This window comes from Gymnogyps californianus, chromosome 25 (genome assembly GCF_018139145.2).
Source record: "Gymnogyps californianus isolate 813 chromosome 25, ASM1813914v2, whole genome shotgun sequence".
Taxonomy (NCBI): domain Eukaryota; kingdom Metazoa; phylum Chordata; class Aves; order Accipitriformes; family Cathartidae; genus Gymnogyps; species Gymnogyps californianus.
Genome location: NC_059495.1, coordinates 6479349 through 6497329, shown reverse-complemented (window position 1 = coordinate 6497329; position 17981 = coordinate 6479349). Strand labels below are relative to the sequence as shown.

Here is a 17981-nt window from a genome sequence, read left to right as displayed (position 1 = left end):
GGAGAACGGCAGCTGAAGCTTGTGTCCAGCTCTGCTCACCCCTGGGTAGCTGGACAGGTAGTTGCATGATGAGAGATGCTTTGAGGAAGAGCACCTTGTAGCTGCAATATGGTATATTCATTAGTATAAAAGTTAACGTTTACAGACATCAGTGCTTTTGTTTGCAACTGACTTAGCTGAAAACCCACTCCCTCAAAAAAACGTGATTGAACAGAAAAGTGCTTGTTCTCTAATGTGCCTAGGGAAGGTAAAATAGGACTCCTGGGTGAGCCCTAATTTTCCCCCACCTAAGAAGCTGTTGTCAAAAATTACCGTTTGATAAGGTGCCACTTTTTCCCCCACTTGCATTTGGCTCATCACAGAAGTTATAGACTCCTGAAGAATTGGCCTTCAGTCAGAATGCCCTAAAAAGGATCATTTTAGCTGCGCTAAAATTAACTGCACTATTTTTATTTTCTTTTTTCGTTTCCTCCTGTGGACACATGCAGGTGAATTCCTGGCTCCACTGAAGCTGATGGGCATTTTGTCATGGACGTCAGTTGGGTCTGGATTCTTCCACAAAGGAGACAAGCCATTTACTACCAAGCAGACTTTTTGCTGTGTAGCCGAGTTGCGTTTAATTTTTGCAAGACTCATGGTCCTTGTCAGGCTAATAGGGTTCATTGAATTGAACTGGAAATGGAATATGGTGTGAACTATACCTGCAACCTTTGATGATGAACAGTTAGACTTTGCTCCAAGGAACCTTGCTGAATGCTATTTTGGAGCACGGCCAGCGTCTCGTCGTGCTCCAGTTCTGCACTTAGATTTCAGGGTTGATTTTCAGGATTGACTGCTCTGCTTTCCTGTAGCCTCTGTCACACTCATGATTCCCATGGAAATTTTGGCTCTGTGCATTTGGGCTGTCTTGGGACTATTTTTGGAAGCTTTCAAAATGTCCCAGAAGTGCCTTTCACCTCTGCTCATGTGCAGAGACTTTGGCTCTTGCTTAGCTACAACTGGTTTCCACATGTAATCAAAGAAAAAGAGAGCTAGTAGAAAAAGAAACAACAAAAACAAATAAAGAAAAATCTCTTCTCCCAAAACAGTGCTAACTCTCAGTTAAGTGACCGAGCTTTTAGGTGCTGAGATGCTGGAGAAGAGGAATGGCAATAAAGAGCATTCCCAAGCATTCCCAGTTCCAGAACTCCTATGTAATAGCCACAGAAAGATCTGATTATAGTGTTGAGATTTGGCACTTTTAAAGGGTCTGAGGATTGCATGCAGGTTTTCCAGCTATTTCAATATTCAAAGAGGGGTAGGCTCTGTAGGGTTGTCTTACAGTAAGACTGGAAAGAACGAGAAGAGAATCAATGTCTGAACTGGTTGATGCAAAGGATTCCTGACAGATTATCTGTGAGCACATCTCTGGCGAAGCTTTGTTAGAGAGGGATGCTCAAAACATTTAAGTGCATACTTAGGTACCACCTCTGGGCTTGAGGCTCAGTTGACTTGTGCAGGGGACAGCTTCAGCCCATTAGGAGAGGACGCAAGCTCTGAAACACCATCTGTGTCAACGTGTTGCAAGGGCTGCACCGTGCAAGTACACCGACTCATCTCTTGGAAACTGTCAAGCTATCAACACAGTGTTCACAACCTAATTAGCTCACCTCTCTTCAGGCCATAATTAGCTCAGGTGCAATCATACCCTGGCATGGCTATGCTGCTTCCCGTTCTAGAGATAGCTGAGGGATCTGTGCACAGCACCATGCTGCATAGCGTAAACATCACCCAGGTCATTTTTTTAACTTGGGATTCCAGTGTTTGCTAGTGACAGAACTCCAGTGGACAGGGCATCTAGGAGACGATTGGATCTTGGGCTATTTGCAAGGAGGCTGGGGAAGCTGGTTATTTCCCTTCAACCCTCTGCTAAGCGCTTGTTCCTAAGGGGAAATGAATTTGCTTGGTATATGCACAGCCCATTGCTGTTCTTCTATTTGCTTTTGCCTTCACGTCCTTGTCAGGGTGCTTGGTGGAGCACAGCATTGATCTCGGGAAGAACCTGATGCAAGCTGCCTTCTAATAGTTAATAATCATAAAGCGGAGCTTAAGGAAAACATTAAGAGTAGATGAGTGCAGTTGTGGCTTAAGTTGTTTGTGTGTTATTGGATAATATAACGCAATTGCAAATAAGCAAGGTATCTTGGTAAGGCAGTGCTTGTAAAAACACAACGTAAGCATGGGGAAGAGACGAGAAGGAATCTCACTGGGGAGGCACTTAGTCGGTGGTAAACTTGGCAGCTTGAGGGTACAGCTCTGCTGGCAAGGGCGTGCTGCTTGTCCCACTGCCTCTTGCCTGCTGCCTTGCCTTGACCGACTGGGTGATTGCTTTCATGACAGGGGCACTTAGCAAGAGAGCCGACGGCGTGGCTATGCAACGATGCAATGCTGGATGTAGGCTGAGACAAGCCCTGCCAGGTGAGGGAAAGTCGCCTTTCCAGGAAAGACAGGCAGCAGTGCTTGGGGAGACACTGATCCCACGCTTGCCAGTGCTCAGGGTGCTGGTGGGAAGCAAAGGGGAGGCAAGGACATGCAGGAAGAGGCCCCCATGTCTGGCAGCTGATCAGGGCCTGAGCCTGCTACAGATGGAGCAGAGAAGGCTTAAATCTAATGTCAGCAAAAATAGATGGGCTAAGGCCTAACCTGAAAGCAAGAATTGCTTTGCTACCCGCCGCGAGGTTTTGGATGGACAAGAGAGGTGCTGCAGGTCCGCATGGTGCATGCTGGCTGAGGAAGCTAATCATGTGTAAGAGGCATGCTAGGTCCCTAACCAGCCTTTGGCTAGCTCAAGCAACTACATGGCAAAGGAGCCCACACTGACCTGAGAGGATATCCTGTGCCCTGGGGTGTACAGCGGGTGTTTAGCTGTTGTCTTTAACCAGTTGACTCCTGGGCCATGTTGAGTTTCTGGATTGTATCAGGTCTGTGCTCAGCTCTGGCTTGCCTCCGCTCCCGCAGAGGCTGGTGGTACAGTTTAGCCAAGATCCGTGGGAATAGCATGGCTGGGAAATCTCAGCTTTTGGGGATCTGTGGTGGAAAAAGCAGATGTAGCGCCCTCCTCGCTAAACAGACTGTATAGTTCAACTTATTCTCAATGTTTCCTTGCTTCTTTTGCCGCCTTTGCTTTGCTCAGGGCTTGCTTCTTCCTTTCAGTAGGCTGCCTGCTCCTTCAGCAAAGTGAAGCTCTTTCCTAAATGAACTCAACTCCTTCTTGGTTCCCTTTTGTTTTGACACTCAGGAGACAGCAGATTTATAGACCTTCCTGAGTTGTAAGTTCATTTTCTTTTATTATTTACCTTTCACTGCAGCCCATTCTGAGTGAGATTTCATTCTGCCTCCGAGCAGGGCTGACCTGCCAAGAGGAGCTGATCCATAAATCTTTCCTTCCTTTTTCTTTCTTTCCAAAACAGAATTAGCTGAGTTTGCCTAGGAGGAAAACTGTTCTGCCATTGCCGGCAGTCAAACAGTGCAATTAATTAGTGCTTTCCCTTTTCTCTTCCCTCTAGTCTGTGTCTGCCAGGGTTGAAAGTAAGCCAGGGAGGAGGGGGAGGGGGAAAAAAAAGGGGAAAAGTGTTGTTTGAAGGATTTATTTTTAATTAAAACTTTTGCAAGGTGATCTGGTGTAGTGGTGATGTACCTACTGTGTCGTACTTAGTGGTCGTAAGAAGTTTAACAGAAATGTCCCAGCAGATGAGTAGAGATGACTTCAGGTTGGTCTGATGAAAAGCGAGTGTTCCCAATTCCTGCTCGTGTAGCTGGAGCCAGTGTGGTGAGGCCTGAGTCTTTGCTGCTTTACCCCTTGTGTTCACACCTGGGGTAAGAGGGAGTAAAAGGCTGACGGGCTGCAGATTTACGCCTGGGATATGTGCTTGTTTTGGATAGTAAAAATTGACATTCCTGACTGAAACCTGGAGAAAACGGGATGAATTCTCTGTCCTTCTTCTTGGTGTTACTGCTGAGAAGCAAAACAAGTGAGAAAAAAGTATCTTTGGATACATTAAATCATGATGCATTTCCAGGACAAATATTTTACAGGTAATTAGGAAATGGGAGTCCAGGGTTCTTCTAGACCTGTGTGGCTTGAGTAAGCCAATTCATTTCAAGGTGGTGTGGTCAGTGCGTTGTGCAAGGGGCAGATCTGTTATTCGCTGTACAGCGGCTGCCAGCATGGCCTGATTTAAATAGCAAAGCGAAATGTTTTCAAATCCTTAGAAAACACTCTGCAGATCCAATGTCCTTTTTATTTTTAGCTCTTGGTTAGTTTTAGCAACTGAGTGGCCAGATGTTAGCTTTATGGAGATGGACAGAAATAAGAGCTTTCTTGCTGCTTGAAATTGAGACTATTCAAATGCTTAAAAAATAACTACAGGAAAACTTCTGTTGCTTAAGCACCACTCCCTCAGTTGTGCGTGGTATGAAGTATGGATTATATTAATACCTCCCAAGTATTTGGGAAGTATTCAGCAGCAGAGTGAGCCCGAGACTACCCTAGACTTTGGGGTGATTAAGACTATTCTAATAGATAAAACTGGGGCTTTTCTGTATAAAACCACATAGTAAGAGACCGCTGTCCCTATGAAGAGCATTGAGACCTCCTGAGTCCTGAACCACTGATGGCTTCACCATTGGACTGTGCTGCCTCTTGATTGTTTTAGATGGAAGCAATAAAACACTTGAGGTGTGTTGCTAGGGTAGCAAACCAATTCCTCATTTTCTGGCTTATGTGGGCTGCTTTTTGGTTTTCAAGTGCAAAAGAACAGTGGGTCAGGATTGGAAAAGGTGCTCAGACAACAATGCAGGAAAGTGTGCATTCAGCTGAAACTGTTTTTTGAAAGGCAGGTACGGAAAGGAAGAGCGCTTCATTTCCATTCCTTCCCATTTCGGGAGACAGAGCATGTCACAACAGTGCTGAGCAGACAAGAGCTGCTTGCCAGCTTTAATTTGTTGAAGATTAAGAAATTATTCCATTCTTACAATACCATGTCAGTCTAGAAATACCTTTGAACTCTGGGGGATGAGAAATTTAGATCTAGCCTCAGATTTCGTAGTGTTTGGAAGCCAAGGCTTTATCAGGGTAAGAACTGTACGGATGGTTTAAGGGGAGTCATGTTAATAGTGTACCTAGAGACAATGGACTGGCTCAACTTCAGCTACCTTTGAACTTTGGGATAACTAGATCCAGAACAGGACACTGAACTTAGCTTTTTTCTTCGTGATCTCGAAGCTAGCTAGTGCAATGTAGAGGCTAGCTATTTCTGGTTTACTCTCTCTGCAAGGAGAGTTGACTGCTAAAGCATTGCCCCCTTTCTGGCCAGCAACTTTCCTTCCAGAAAATATCTGCAGCCTTGAACCCCACATCTTTCTCTAAATGCTGTCCTTACTCTATGCCCTAACCATCCTGTGTCCTCATCAGGCTGAGGGCAGAAAGCTGAGAAGTCTTGTATACGGCTGGGCTGAACATCAGCAGATTGTTTACGATGGTTTCTAAAAGCACTGTCGCAACTGTTGGTGTCAAACCATAAGCAAAGGCTTCTCTTAGGAGCACAAATGATAAACAAATATAAGACACTTGGTGTCAACAGCCTCACAAATCTGTTCACCACCTGGAGCTTGGAGCAACTCAGCAGTTGCAAACCACTACTTGTACAGAAGCAGAACAGCGATTTCAGAAGTGCCGTAAGTAAATAAGTGTCCTGACGCGGGCACCAAAAATAAGCATGTGCTGAGCTTTTCTGAGCGTTTGGTCAGGTCACAGCTGCTGGCTGCTGAACATTTTGGAAAATGTATCCCCTCATTCAGGTGCTCAGCACTTGAAAACGTGGACCTGAACAACTCCAGTGTCATCTGCTTCTCTAATAACCAACCGCTGTTTTACCCTGCAAAAATAGCCAAGTTCTCGCTGCTGATCTTGGAAGGAGGAAAGCAGTTCTTTTATTCCTGATCCTACCTCATTATTAGAAAAATAGCCTGAAGAGACTTTCCTCTCTTTGATGGGGGCAGATCTTAAGCTCTGGGACCATTGTGGCTAGCCTCCCCCCACTCCAAGCAGTCCCACGTGCTGCTACCATGCCATACGGGAAAGCAAATATCCCTGATTGCTCTGATATCAAATACCTTTTGCTGACCTCCCTTGAAGAGAGTTCCTTGTAAAAATGCTTTTGTCCAGAGCTTTCAGTCACTTGGAGCCTTGCAGGGGTTTCTGAGCTCTGGTGATTTATTACTCCGTAGTAATCTTGTGGTTTATGGAGAGCCCTGCTGGAAATATACAGGGGTACAAGGGTAAAAGTATCAATTAACCAGTGATCTGGTGCCACAAGCCACCCGTGTGCAAGGACAGGAATGGGGTTTCAGGCTATGAGATAAGGCTCGGAGAAAGAACCTCTGCAGGGGAGCAGGAGCTCTGTGATGGGAAGGTTTGAACCAGGCCCCCCTAACAGCAGGATAAGCGTATATAATAAGACTGGATCGACTCCTTTGTGGTGTGTAAGCTAGGGCATCAGTTTTCAGTCTCCTTATTCGGAGCAGGTTGGAACTGGGATCCGTGAAGTCTCTTCTCTTAGAGCCTCTGTGAACGACAGCAGTAATGGAGAAGAGCAGTAGTGCAGAAGGGCTAAGTCCCAGGACTGCTGCCAGATAAAGACCATCAACGCACCTCATCGCTCACCCAGGAACGTCTCTTATGGTGGAGGCGGCTTCAGGGTTCCTGCATAGGACTCTTGCAATGGAGGTGCCCTTCAAGAAGGGAAGAGGGGCTGATTCGTTTTGGCAAATTTGGCTGAAACAGAGGAAGTTGTCTGTCCCGTTGGTGGGTCGGCATTGCTTTTGCTATCCTGCAATGGTAGAAACTAACCGTAGTGGGTACTGGTGAGGAGGATATAGACTATGGGAGCAGAATCTGTTTTACCTTCTGTGTGGCTGGCTGGTGTCAGTGGGTGCATAAATATCACTGAGGGCAGAATTAATAGTGTAAAGCAAAGGACAGCGAGCTCTATCCTAGATCTTTGAACAGCCACTGAGGTTGTAAATCAAGGCAGAATTTCTGCCAGGTTACTTGGTGATGCTGTAAATCAGCACGGTCTTCAGCTGAAAAAAATCCACAGGAAGAAAAGGTAGATAACGCTTTGCACAAGGTAAAGGTCGGCCTGGCAATTCTGATCTCATCTCTCAAGTACTTCCGTGGTGGTTTAAGTGGAATAATTTAAATTTAATGGCAAATATTTTGATTTTTGGTGTTGCAGAGATGTGGAGGAGAAAGCAAGGCTTAAGTCCCAGTCTGCCTAAACCCCAGTCTGTAGTCACAGTCTTGTTTAAATCCCAGTCTGTTGGGATTTACAGTGTTTTGGCAATAGTTTTCCAAGCTTGCTTTGGAAGTGGCTGGATTTTGCACAACTTGCAGTGGTTGTGGAGAGAAGCGACGATCGACAAGCTGCGCGATTCTTTGATGTACCCTGTGCGCTGCAGCTTACCTGGGACCCGATTTATGCGATCACCCCCCTTCACTCGGGCGAGGAGGGTAAGGAATACAGGTCATCAGCAGGCCAGGCTGGCAACTCCTTTCTTCCACTGTGACGAGTTACTCACCGAAATAGACTCATTGAGGTCTACAGATCATTATTTTCATTAGTGGTGATTCATATTAAGAGTTTCATAATCAGGCCTGCTGGTGTAATATGTTCTTTTCCACGGTACCATTTATCTAAAGATCTCAGAATACTTTATGTACATTAAACTTTAATCCGTGTTTTACCACCAGTGAAGTAGGTAAGGAGGATTCTTTCCATTTTGCAAATGAGGTAAACTGAGGTACGGAGCAAGAAAGTGACTTGCCCAAGACTGTGCAGGTTGGTTGCAAAGTTATATAGAGTGCCGTCTTGCAATGAGTGTACATTTCTCATACGTGGCCCTATTTCCCTGCCCAAATTTTAAAGGAACATTTGATTTCCTGGGGCTAAGGCTGAGCAGAAATCTGTCTATAGCTGTAAATTCAGAAGGTCTGATGTGAATCAGAACTTCCTCTGTTGTTTGGGAACGTTTAGATTTGTCATCCCAGACTGGCCCTGACCTGAAAGGATTGGAGCAGAACTGCTGGTTTGTTTTTTAGGGCTGGTATCAACTGGTTTGTATAAGATGTAGAGTTAAGAGTCGGTGAAGAACTCCGCTTCCGATCTATTCATCCTCATCTGCCTGTATAGTCAACAGGGTCAGTATAGACAGCGGAGGATGAAAGTGTGATTCATCTGACTCTTTCAGCTGCCTACTAGAGGATGAGGTGAATTGTGACTTGAACTCCATTGTCTGTCGGCTGTAAAAGGAGATTAGGTTACTGTCTCAAGTGAACCCTGTCCTAGTGTCCGTAGAGAAGCAGAGTTGCATGAATGGGGACAGATTTCATTGTTTGCTGAGTTTAATCTCTTGTGGTAGTTAGACAGATGACTTCAATGGTGTGTGTTATAATAGCTCCTAAAAAAACCCAAAAAGGCATTGGAAACACAGGCCCTCCTTTCCCTGTGTTAGGGAAATGCTCATCAAGACTCCCAGCCCAAGGAAAGCTAAACACATGCAATTTGGGAGAAGGAACAGGTCCAGAGAGGGGAATTGACTTGCTTGTGGTCATTTAACAAGTGAATGGCAGAGCCAGGAAAGGTATTCTTCTCTCCCTACTCTCTCCAGCGCTCCCGTTACTTAACCATATTGCCACTGAACTGACCTTTATCCACCTCTGCTTCCTTCCCTGCCAGGGTCGCCTTCTCTGAGGGCATATCCTCTCATCTCCGTCATCACCAGGCAGCCCTCCGTGGTCCCTCACCTCGTCCCAGCTGCCACCAGCTCCCGTGTGCTGCCAGCCCAGACCTCCTCGGGGACTGCGAGCTCAGAGACGCCTGCCAGTGAGACCCATGCCAGCAGCGAGTCGGAGGCAGAGCAGCCCGCGCCTCGGTTAAAAAAGCCACGCCGGAGTAGGACCATCTTCACGGAGCTCCAGCTGATGGGCTTGGAGAAGAAATTCCAGAAGCAGAAGTATCTCTCTACCCCTGACAGGTAGGTCAGTCTCTTACACTAGGAAAAGGAATGAGCAAAAGGGCTGCTCTAGCCCTGCTCAGCTGTTCCCATACTGAACGCTCCCTGGCTGTAGTGTGCTGCCTTCTCGCTCCACAGAGATGCCTCTGCCGTTGGCCAAGGACATGGGCAGATTACCAGATTCAGTTTCAAGGCTAACTTTTCCTGGGATCAAAGGTGACACGAATAGATTCTTTCAATGGAAATGCCACATGGTGATACATGTGCTTGCTAGCAGGCATCCAGGCTCAGAGATAGGGAAGGTCCAGAGCAGAAGGCTCTCTGTCTTTCCCATTCCTGCTGCACACTTGAAAAAAGGTGGAGCCTGCCCTCCTCCTGGGATCTGGTGGTGGATGGCTGTGTCTCCATGGCAGCTGAGAGGTTGGCTGTAGTTTCAGCTGGCTGCTGAACTAGCTTTCATCTAGCAAACATGGGTAGCAATTCAGTGAGAAGGTGGTGGCCTGTCCATCAGCTTGGAAAACAGAGCCAGGGTTGCACAGAGTTGAAGGCTACCTTGCCCTCGTGAAGGCACAGGCAAGTACCTTGTCTTTGTGAAGGAAAAGGCAAGTTCTTAGGGACTGCTTGGTACCAAATGGACAAACCAAACTAAGGAGAGGCTTTAGCTTTTTTTAAAGGCTTTGAATCCTACTCTGCAAATTTAAATTACGGGGAAAAGACCTGTCCAATTCCTATGAAGTTTGTAAACCTAGAGAGAGTTTGAAAGGTATGCCAGACCTTGAACTCCACAGATGGCAGTGTCCCAGTATTTAAATTGGTCTTGAAGATCGGCATTCTCTGCTCGTACTGCCTGTCACCAAAGCCAAGGATAGCAGCTAGACCAAATTTCATGGGCACGGCCAGGCTGTCTCATACAGTTTCAGAGTTCCTAATGCACCTGTACTGACTACTCACAGCTTCACATAACCAGATGGTTGACACCGTTGATGAAGCACTCGAGGCTGTTAATTAATTTTATCGTATGACTGTTCCTTGGCTTTGTAGATGTTTGAGGCTCATGAGCAATTCCTGTCCATGTACCACTTCCCCTCTATTTGTTTCCCTGGGTTTCTAGGCAGTGCTGGTTACACTAACGTGTGTGGCAAGAGATGGTAACTGATTGCAGGTAATCAAAGTGTGATAAGACATGTGCACTAAGGCAAGAAGAGTTAGTCAAGCAGTGTTTCTCTCTGTCAGCTCATGGCTGGAAACGTGATGGCAAAGCAGTGGCTTGTGATCTACGATCGCTGCTGCAGCCTTTGGCCTGGACCCAAGATTGTACCGCTGGGAGGGCAACTGAAGCACCTGGTTTATTAGCAGTAAGGGAGTGCAGTACAACAGGATCATGCCTCTGCTAGGTTCTGCTTTTCAAATAACAGTAATGGTATCTTTAAGTCAATAGGGTATCTCACAGACATTATGTAGTGGCATAGGCAGTAGGCAAACCAAGCCTGTAGGTCTTGAGTGAATCCAAAGTGGGGGAAAAGCATGAATCCATGAGTGTGAGTTTGAGCACGGAGAGCTGGCGTCGGGTACGTAGGTGTTTGTAAATATAAGAGTGAGTCTGATTGCCCTAGGAGCCCAGCTGAAACAAAAGTTTTATTATGAAAAACTTGGCCTTGACAAATGTGTTTCCCTGTCCAAAGGCAGGGAAATATTTGCCAAAAAGTTCACACAATCCAGAACACCTTGGAATGTGACTCTGAGTTTGAGCTGTCCCACCTGCAGGACTTGCGTGACTCTGTGGGGCACTTGCCTCAACAACTGAGGATTTCCAACTCCATCCATTGTGCAACTCCATTACAAAACTGCCAGATGCATGGTGCTATCACCTGTGGGGAAGCATAAAGAGTTACTCTGAGCTGCATTTGCTTCATATCCTGGGTTTTAATATAGAAATAATGAATGGTTTCAGATGAACTTGCATAGGTTGGAGATTTGTGGAGGATGAATAAGGATTATGGGCTGTCTGCCACATATACCCTTAAGCTAAACACGCAAATAATAAATCCATTTATAAGCCTAAATTGCCTATAATAGCAGAATGCATAAGAAATTAATAGATTTAGATGTACTGCTACTCCATGAGAAATGAGAAAGCATTATTATCCCCATTATGCAGGTAGTGAAGAAGAAATGTGATACAAAGAGCAGCACTTTCAAAGGCAGACTGATGCTGGGTATATTGGTTCTTAGGTGTTTGCTTCAGATACCATAGACCTATTTTTCAGGGATGCGGTGTACCAGTAGCTCCCTGCTTCATATACAAATGTGGAGTGTCAGCAGTTGGAGCGCAGCAGGCTTGTGTGTCAAAGAGGGCAGGCAAACGTCTGCAACTTCTAGGCTTGCTCGTTTCTCCAGCGAGGTCACAGAGGAGAAAAGAGAACAGATAGCCTGCAAACACCTAAATAGTCTTGCTTCTTCCATAAGAGCATCTATTTTTACATCCTAAATTCACAGTATTTACCACTTTTGTCTGACCTTTTCTCAAAACAACGGAGTAGAGAGACAAATAGCCATCTTTTCTGGCGGTCCCACTGTCGTGTGCTCTTACAGTGTTGGATTGGCTGCCCCTGGCATCTGAGCTCTTCTTGTCCTCTGTAAACTCATTTCAATGTCTGTTTTGTCTCCCAGGCTTGACTTAGCCCAGTCGTTGGGGCTGACTCAGCTCCAGGTGAAGACGTGGTACCAGAACCGTAGGATGAAGTGGAAGAAAATGGTAAGTGGTTCGTTACCATTTCTCCATGGTCCTTAAAAACTGATTTCAAAAGAACAGATTTGGAAGCTGAGCATAGTGTCAGTGACCTGTGTCTATTTATACCAAATTTTGTTTTATTCTTGGTCACTTTTCTTAGAGACATACTCTTTTTTAAACATGTTCATACTGCAGCATGTGTGTTGGGCTAGTGGGGACCATAGGCAGTAGGAAGGATACAAAGCAAAGAGATGAAAGAAATGAGAATAGAACAGAGGGAAGAACCAAAATATCTCCCTCTGCATTTTTGGCATGATCTTAATGCTTGTGGGATTGGTTATGTGCATAGACAAAAAAGATCGTATTGCTCCATGGAAACCAATGCAGTTTTGAGAGCTGATATCATTAATTCTTGCTTTTCATATCTTCCTTTCGCCTCTTTCACTTATTCTCAGCTTCATGGCCCTTTTCCAGTTAAAATGCTTTTAGAAAGGACAACTGTCCAATAAATCCGGGTGGGAACCATGATGCTGTGACATTCTTCAGTGGAGATGTTTGTGTATTCTGATGGGGAGAGGAGATGCAGTTCTAGACTGTATCTTTGAATGTATGACAGCTGCAGAAGTTACTGCCACTTAAAACAAATCTGGGATTCACTTGGATACAGATCTTTGGTTGGAAGTGTCTTGTTGCTGCAGTGATGGTGTGAAGGGAGAGGGAATTAAACATAGGAACAGACCTGTCTTGCTGACTCCCACCCTTTACTTGGATGAGAGGGGTCTCATGCATTTTAATACAGATGTTACCAAAAAAAAAAAAAAAAAAAGCTATTTCAGAAGGCCGAGAGGCTGGAGGAAAGGCAGTCAGAGGAAATCCTGGCTAAGGTTTATGACTGTTCTTACTTGGGCTTTGAATAAAGCAAACACTCAGGAAAGGAACTGAATTCTGCATAAAATCTTCTCTGCCTGTAGTGTTGAGGACTGTGTGCCTAGGTTGCTTTTGGGCCTCCTGTAGGAACTAACTTAGAGGCCTCCAGAGTTCTGGGTGTCCTTGCTGGTAATGTTTGCATTTCATTTTATTTACATGAGAAAATGGGGGAACTCACTCCATGAATGCAGGACATTTCTGTGAGGCTGAAATGGTGACCAAGTCATGGATTAACTTTGAGGTCAAAGCTGAGTTTCATCCTTCTCTAAAGGATGTCTCACAGCAGCGGAGTTCAGATTGATTCTGGCGGTTCATCTCTTTGCTCCAGGTGCTGAAGGGTGGACAGGAAGCTCCAACGAAGCCCAAAGGCCGTCCAAAGAAAAACTCCATTCCCACCTCAGAGGAAATCGAAGCAGAAGAGAAAATGAACAGCCAGGCGCAGAGTCAGGAGCTGGAGGGATCTCAAGCCCCCGAGGAGCCTAAACTGACAGAGGAGAAGCCAGAAGTCTCTTTGGAGACAGAGAAGTCTCCGGAACATATACCAGAGCCCTCCTCAGAGGAGACTACACCGTTAAGTTAAAAGGGAAAGAAAGGAGGGAAAAAGAAAAGCAAAAAAAGATAAAAGAGAAAAACCAAAACCAAATATATATATGTATATATATATATTTAAATATGTATGTAATTGTGTGTGTGTACATATATATATAAATATATATATATATATATGTAGACCTTGTGTATAAGTCTAAAGATTGGTCACTTTGTGCCTTTGGGAATCAGCCATCATGGGCCACAGTGGAACAAAGACATCCCGCGTGAGTGGTGACGACCCGTCCCTCCGGCGGTGTGCGTAAGCCTTCCCACAGATAGTGATGGAGGCCTGAAGGTGTTTCCAGAGAAAACCGCGTCTAGAAACCTGAGGCAGCTCCTGGCAAGTAAAGCAGAAGCCCAGGGCTCCTTTCACGCTGCGGGAGGCAAATGTTGTAGTGATACGACTGTGTTGGAGGGTTCATTGTGTTCGCTTGACTTTATCCTTGCCTTTTAAAGTAGTGCAAATGGACGGAGTACTTGGTCTGGTCTCAGATCAGGGACAGCTAAGAAATGGGGAGCTCTGATAGCACCATTTCATTGTGTAACCAGCACTTATTTCTGTTAGGGATGGGCCCAACTTTAAAAATTTTAGGAAGGAGTTCAGACCCGTAGGTTTGCTTTGGCCCAGTGTAAAGATCAAAGCTTCCGAAGCGAGATTCATACCTGGGTCAGCATTCAGATTTCATCTCTCTTGGTTGTTTGGGTGCCGTGTCTGTGAATTTGCAGTGATCCAGGATAAAACTTCGAATGAGATGAGGGTTTGGATTTGAGTCTGCTCCAAAAGCTTTGGGATGCTTGGATCTGGGATATTTTGCTTTGGGCCCACTTCTACTTTTTGTAGGGTTTTTTAAAGAACATTTAAATGTTTTCAGCGTTTTGGGAGAATGATGGATTTAAGAAGTTGCTGCAGAAAGTTCGCGTTTGTTTAAGATGTGTGCCAAGAATAGATGTGCATCATGTTTCATAAAGTCTTGTTAAGGATGCATTTTGCCCAAAGGCTGCAAGAGATGTATTAAGATAACCTTTATTTTTTAATTAAAAATTAAATATATAAATAAAACAATTGTTGTTGTTTCTCCTTCAGAATGCTAGACAGAGACTTTCTGGGCGAGGTTTTTCTATTCTAACAAACCCTGGAGAAAGCGGGAGTCGTCAGACTTTCCGTAACACTACTGTGCAGCAAGCACTGTGCAAACTTCCTTGTAGCACCTTGCTAAGGTAGGTGAGGGGTGTTGTTAATGCCACCTTGTCACTGGGTGCTGATGAACGTGTCAGAATGAGAGCACTGGTGTTTTAGCTGTTTTCTGTCACCTCTCCTCCCGCAGTTATGTCTGGACGGGTAATAAATGGGTCTTTGTGACCCTGTGAAGACGATTTCTTAATATCCCTTTTCTGGGATGGTGGTAACGAGTCACACACACAGATCTCAAGTGACTTACCCAAGGAGTGTTGAGTGGGGAGAAAGGATTTCTTTTTTTTTTTTTCCCAGTTTCTTGCTCAATGGTGTTTGGAAGACTTTAATTCCACCTCCGCATTAGCTCTGCAATGGCACGTGCATCTGCATCAGGTAATACTTACGTGGTGAAACTCCAGCTGACTTCAGCGAAGCCAGGGTGGGACATTGCTCCACTCGCTGTGTATTGCTGAGTACTTAATACACAGTAATCAACTTTGAAAAGGCATCTACAGGTTTGCACCTAAACCTAAAAGACAAATTCACCAAAGTTGGGCAATGCTCGCTTGCAAGAAACTTTGAAAATCCCAGGCATTTGATGCCATTTAGCTCTTTTTTTTATGGCACAGAGAGCTGGAAATGGAATGAAAGATTTCCCTCTTGCCTGTTGTGTTGAAAAAGCAGGCTGTGAGCTACAGAGTCTTTCCTCCGCCATTAAAATGCGTCGACGTTTGTCTTTGAACCATTGTTCTTTCCACAGAGCCCTGACATACTCATGACAGGCACAGTGAGAGGCAAGGGTGGCGGGGCAGGATTTTGGCGCTTGGCCGGAGTTATGATACAGTATGTTGTTGCACATTCTTTATCTGTGGATGTCTTTTTTTTTTTTTTTTTTCTTTTTCTTTCCAGAACTGTGCTTTAGTTCAACCGTATCTATTGGACTTGAAATGGCGTTTAATTTAAAAAAGGCCTATGGCCTGTTTATACAGGAATTAGATTGGATGGTCTATGAAATCTATAATCGTCCTCTATTGTTCTTGGATAGTAGCAACAGTACTGTTATCTCAAAATAAAATGTTTCCACAAGTCTTAAATGCGGTAGTAGTCGGTGAGGGTGAAGAGAGCAATTTACTGGAAATAATTTGTCTAATGAGTTTCACCATCAGATTGCAAAAAAGTCTGCAAGAGTCTCTGCTAGGTTTATTTGGAAGCCTGAATAGTTCATTAAATCAAATTTTGTGTGCAGATCATTCCAGAACCATAAAAAGCTGACTGTCAGGGAAGGCATCAAAGATATTTTAACGTCTCTGAGTTCAAAGTGGAAATATCTTCTAGTGAATTTTTCAAAAAATTTTCATAGGTGTTTTTTAAACATAACATTTGGAAATTTCAGTATACAGCCTTTCAACCCGAATGTGTTCCATAAAATGGATAATGTACGTGGGTTTTGGGGAGGGGGGTGTTTTTTGCATTTGACACCCGGTGGATTTGTGTAATTTGAGGAATTTTGATAGATTTACATGGCGGGGGGAAAGAAAAGTAGAAACAGGAAAAAAAAAATTACTTTCTTGCCCTGAAGTAGGAAGTGGTGTGTGGCGTTTCTGTGCTATCCAATGAAACGGGTAAATATGAAAATACAAAATTTCAGAAGTTGGTCGTTTTTCAGCAAAGAGTAAAGTAAGTTTTACAAAATGACATTTCCCACTTCCCAGATGAAAGTAATTGTTTCTGACTCAACCCCACTTTACAGTGGGAACAGTTCCAGTGATTTTTTTTTTTTTTTTTTTTTTTTTGTTAATCCCATTCTAATCACTTATGAGTCAATCTGGGTACAAATGCAATACTCTAGCTGTCTGGGCTAGTTTTTAATGAGTCCATAAGACATTGAAGATGTTTTTGTTCCTCTTTTGGATGAGTGGCAATCTTAATCACATTGAAAAATAAGATGCTATTTAAGTGCAAAATTAGCTTTTGAAATGCTGTCTGATACTTGCTCACACTGAATTACTTTCACTGACTTTCCTGATAATCTCTTGAATGTTCATGGAAAGCACGTTCAGAATGCGTGTGTTTGGATGGAAAGAAAACAGCAGGGGAGAAGTGGTAAAACCATTGAATTATTTCTTGGCTAAATCTCTTCATACTTGTTGTCTGTTGTGTGTTACATCTGCAGCTGGAGGAAAATCATCTGCAAATTCTTGCAGAACTGAACATACTGATCCCAGCCATTGTTGGTAGGCAAGTGCTCCTTTTCCTCTTGTTTTAAGATTTTCCTCCGTTGGGCTTATTTTTGGTCTTGTCACTGAAATGCAAAGAATTGAGCAACTCTTCCCCTTTGTTTTGGGCTGAGCTGAGGTAGGCTTCCAGGCTGGGCTGGCGAAAGCCTGGCTGTTTGAGTTCAGCCTTTAAAGGGGGCTGTGGTGGTGCCCAGCTCTTGCGGCTGTGAGTTGTATTTGCTTGATGCTCCTGAGACCCAGAAAGAACATGACAAGTCTCATTTTAGGCACCCTCGTTCAAAAATGTAGCCAAAGTGTACTGCTACCTGCAGTCGATATTGAGGAAGTCTGCACGACCAGGCTTCGTCTTTATCAACAGAGTGACAGCAAAGGGCTTTCCAAGTGCCTTTGCACTGGTCCTGAAGATCGTTTTATTTCTTTAAAAGGCTATTGACTGTTCTGTCTCCCAGGCACCGAGATCTCCTGTCCTAGGACTGCTTGTCGCTTATCGGCGGAGTTTGATCAGAGACGCGTGCCCTTGGGGTTGAACCTTGCTGATGTTCAGGGGTGTTCAGCTTCCAGTTCTAACAGCAAGAAACAAGCCCCGATGTCGAAATCCCAGCTCCCCTACAGGGATGGAAAGTGCTCATATCCGGAGTTCTGGCTGGGACCCACCTTTTATTGTACCCACTGTTTAGGTAATTTTGCCTAGCACTGAGCTCATCCTGCAAGATGGTAAGTTCCCCCAGGTCCCAGCGAGGATGAATGGGCTTTCGTCCTGGTTTTTTTTTTTTAAAAAAAAGTATTCGTTTAACTCCAGGCCAGTACAAAGAAATTTGGCGTCTGGGTGGGTTTTCAGTTCCCCCTTCTCTCCATCATCTTTCTTCAGAAGCAAAACGGAAAAGGGCAGTAAGAAAGGAATGAGTGAAAAAAGAGGGGAGAAAGAGGAGGTGGAAGAAAAAGCAAAGGTGAAAATCTTAACTGTATCAAACTACATGAAAAATAAAAACTAGGGAGAAAAATAATCATGTTGAAAAGTCAATTTTTTTTGGTAAATTTTGACAGATAAAGCTCTGGTTCCTTAAAGAGAGTTTTCTGGGGTTTAGCTATACATGCAAGGATGGTGAATGCAGGTTTTTCCTCTTACGCTATATAAGTTAAAACATAGCTGAGTAAAGAACAGTTGGGTTACACTTAGGCTACAATACAGGATTTGGGCCCAAATCTGTGTCTTGACAAAGGCAGAGGTTTGGTGAAGCCCAGATCCTATGGAATCTTAGATGTTGGG

At 44.5% G+C, this 17981-nt stretch overlaps 1 protein-coding gene across 1 annotated transcript in view; it reads left to right on the top strand.

The window, feature by feature from the left end:
• BARX2 (BARX homeobox 2) overlaps window positions 1–14357 on the top strand; it is a 36532-nt gene extending 22175 nt beyond the window's left edge. The window contains exons 2-4 of the mRNA XM_050910979.1: window positions 8778–9075; window positions 11725–11809; window positions 13041–14357. Coding sequence (XP_050766936.1) covers window positions 8778–9075; window positions 11725–11809; window positions 13041–13292 — 635 coding nt within the window. The 3' untranslated portion in view covers window positions 13293–14357. The remainder of the gene's footprint in view (window positions 1–8777; window positions 9076–11724; window positions 11810–13040) is intronic.
• Window positions 14358–17981: the final 3624 nt, after the last annotated feature.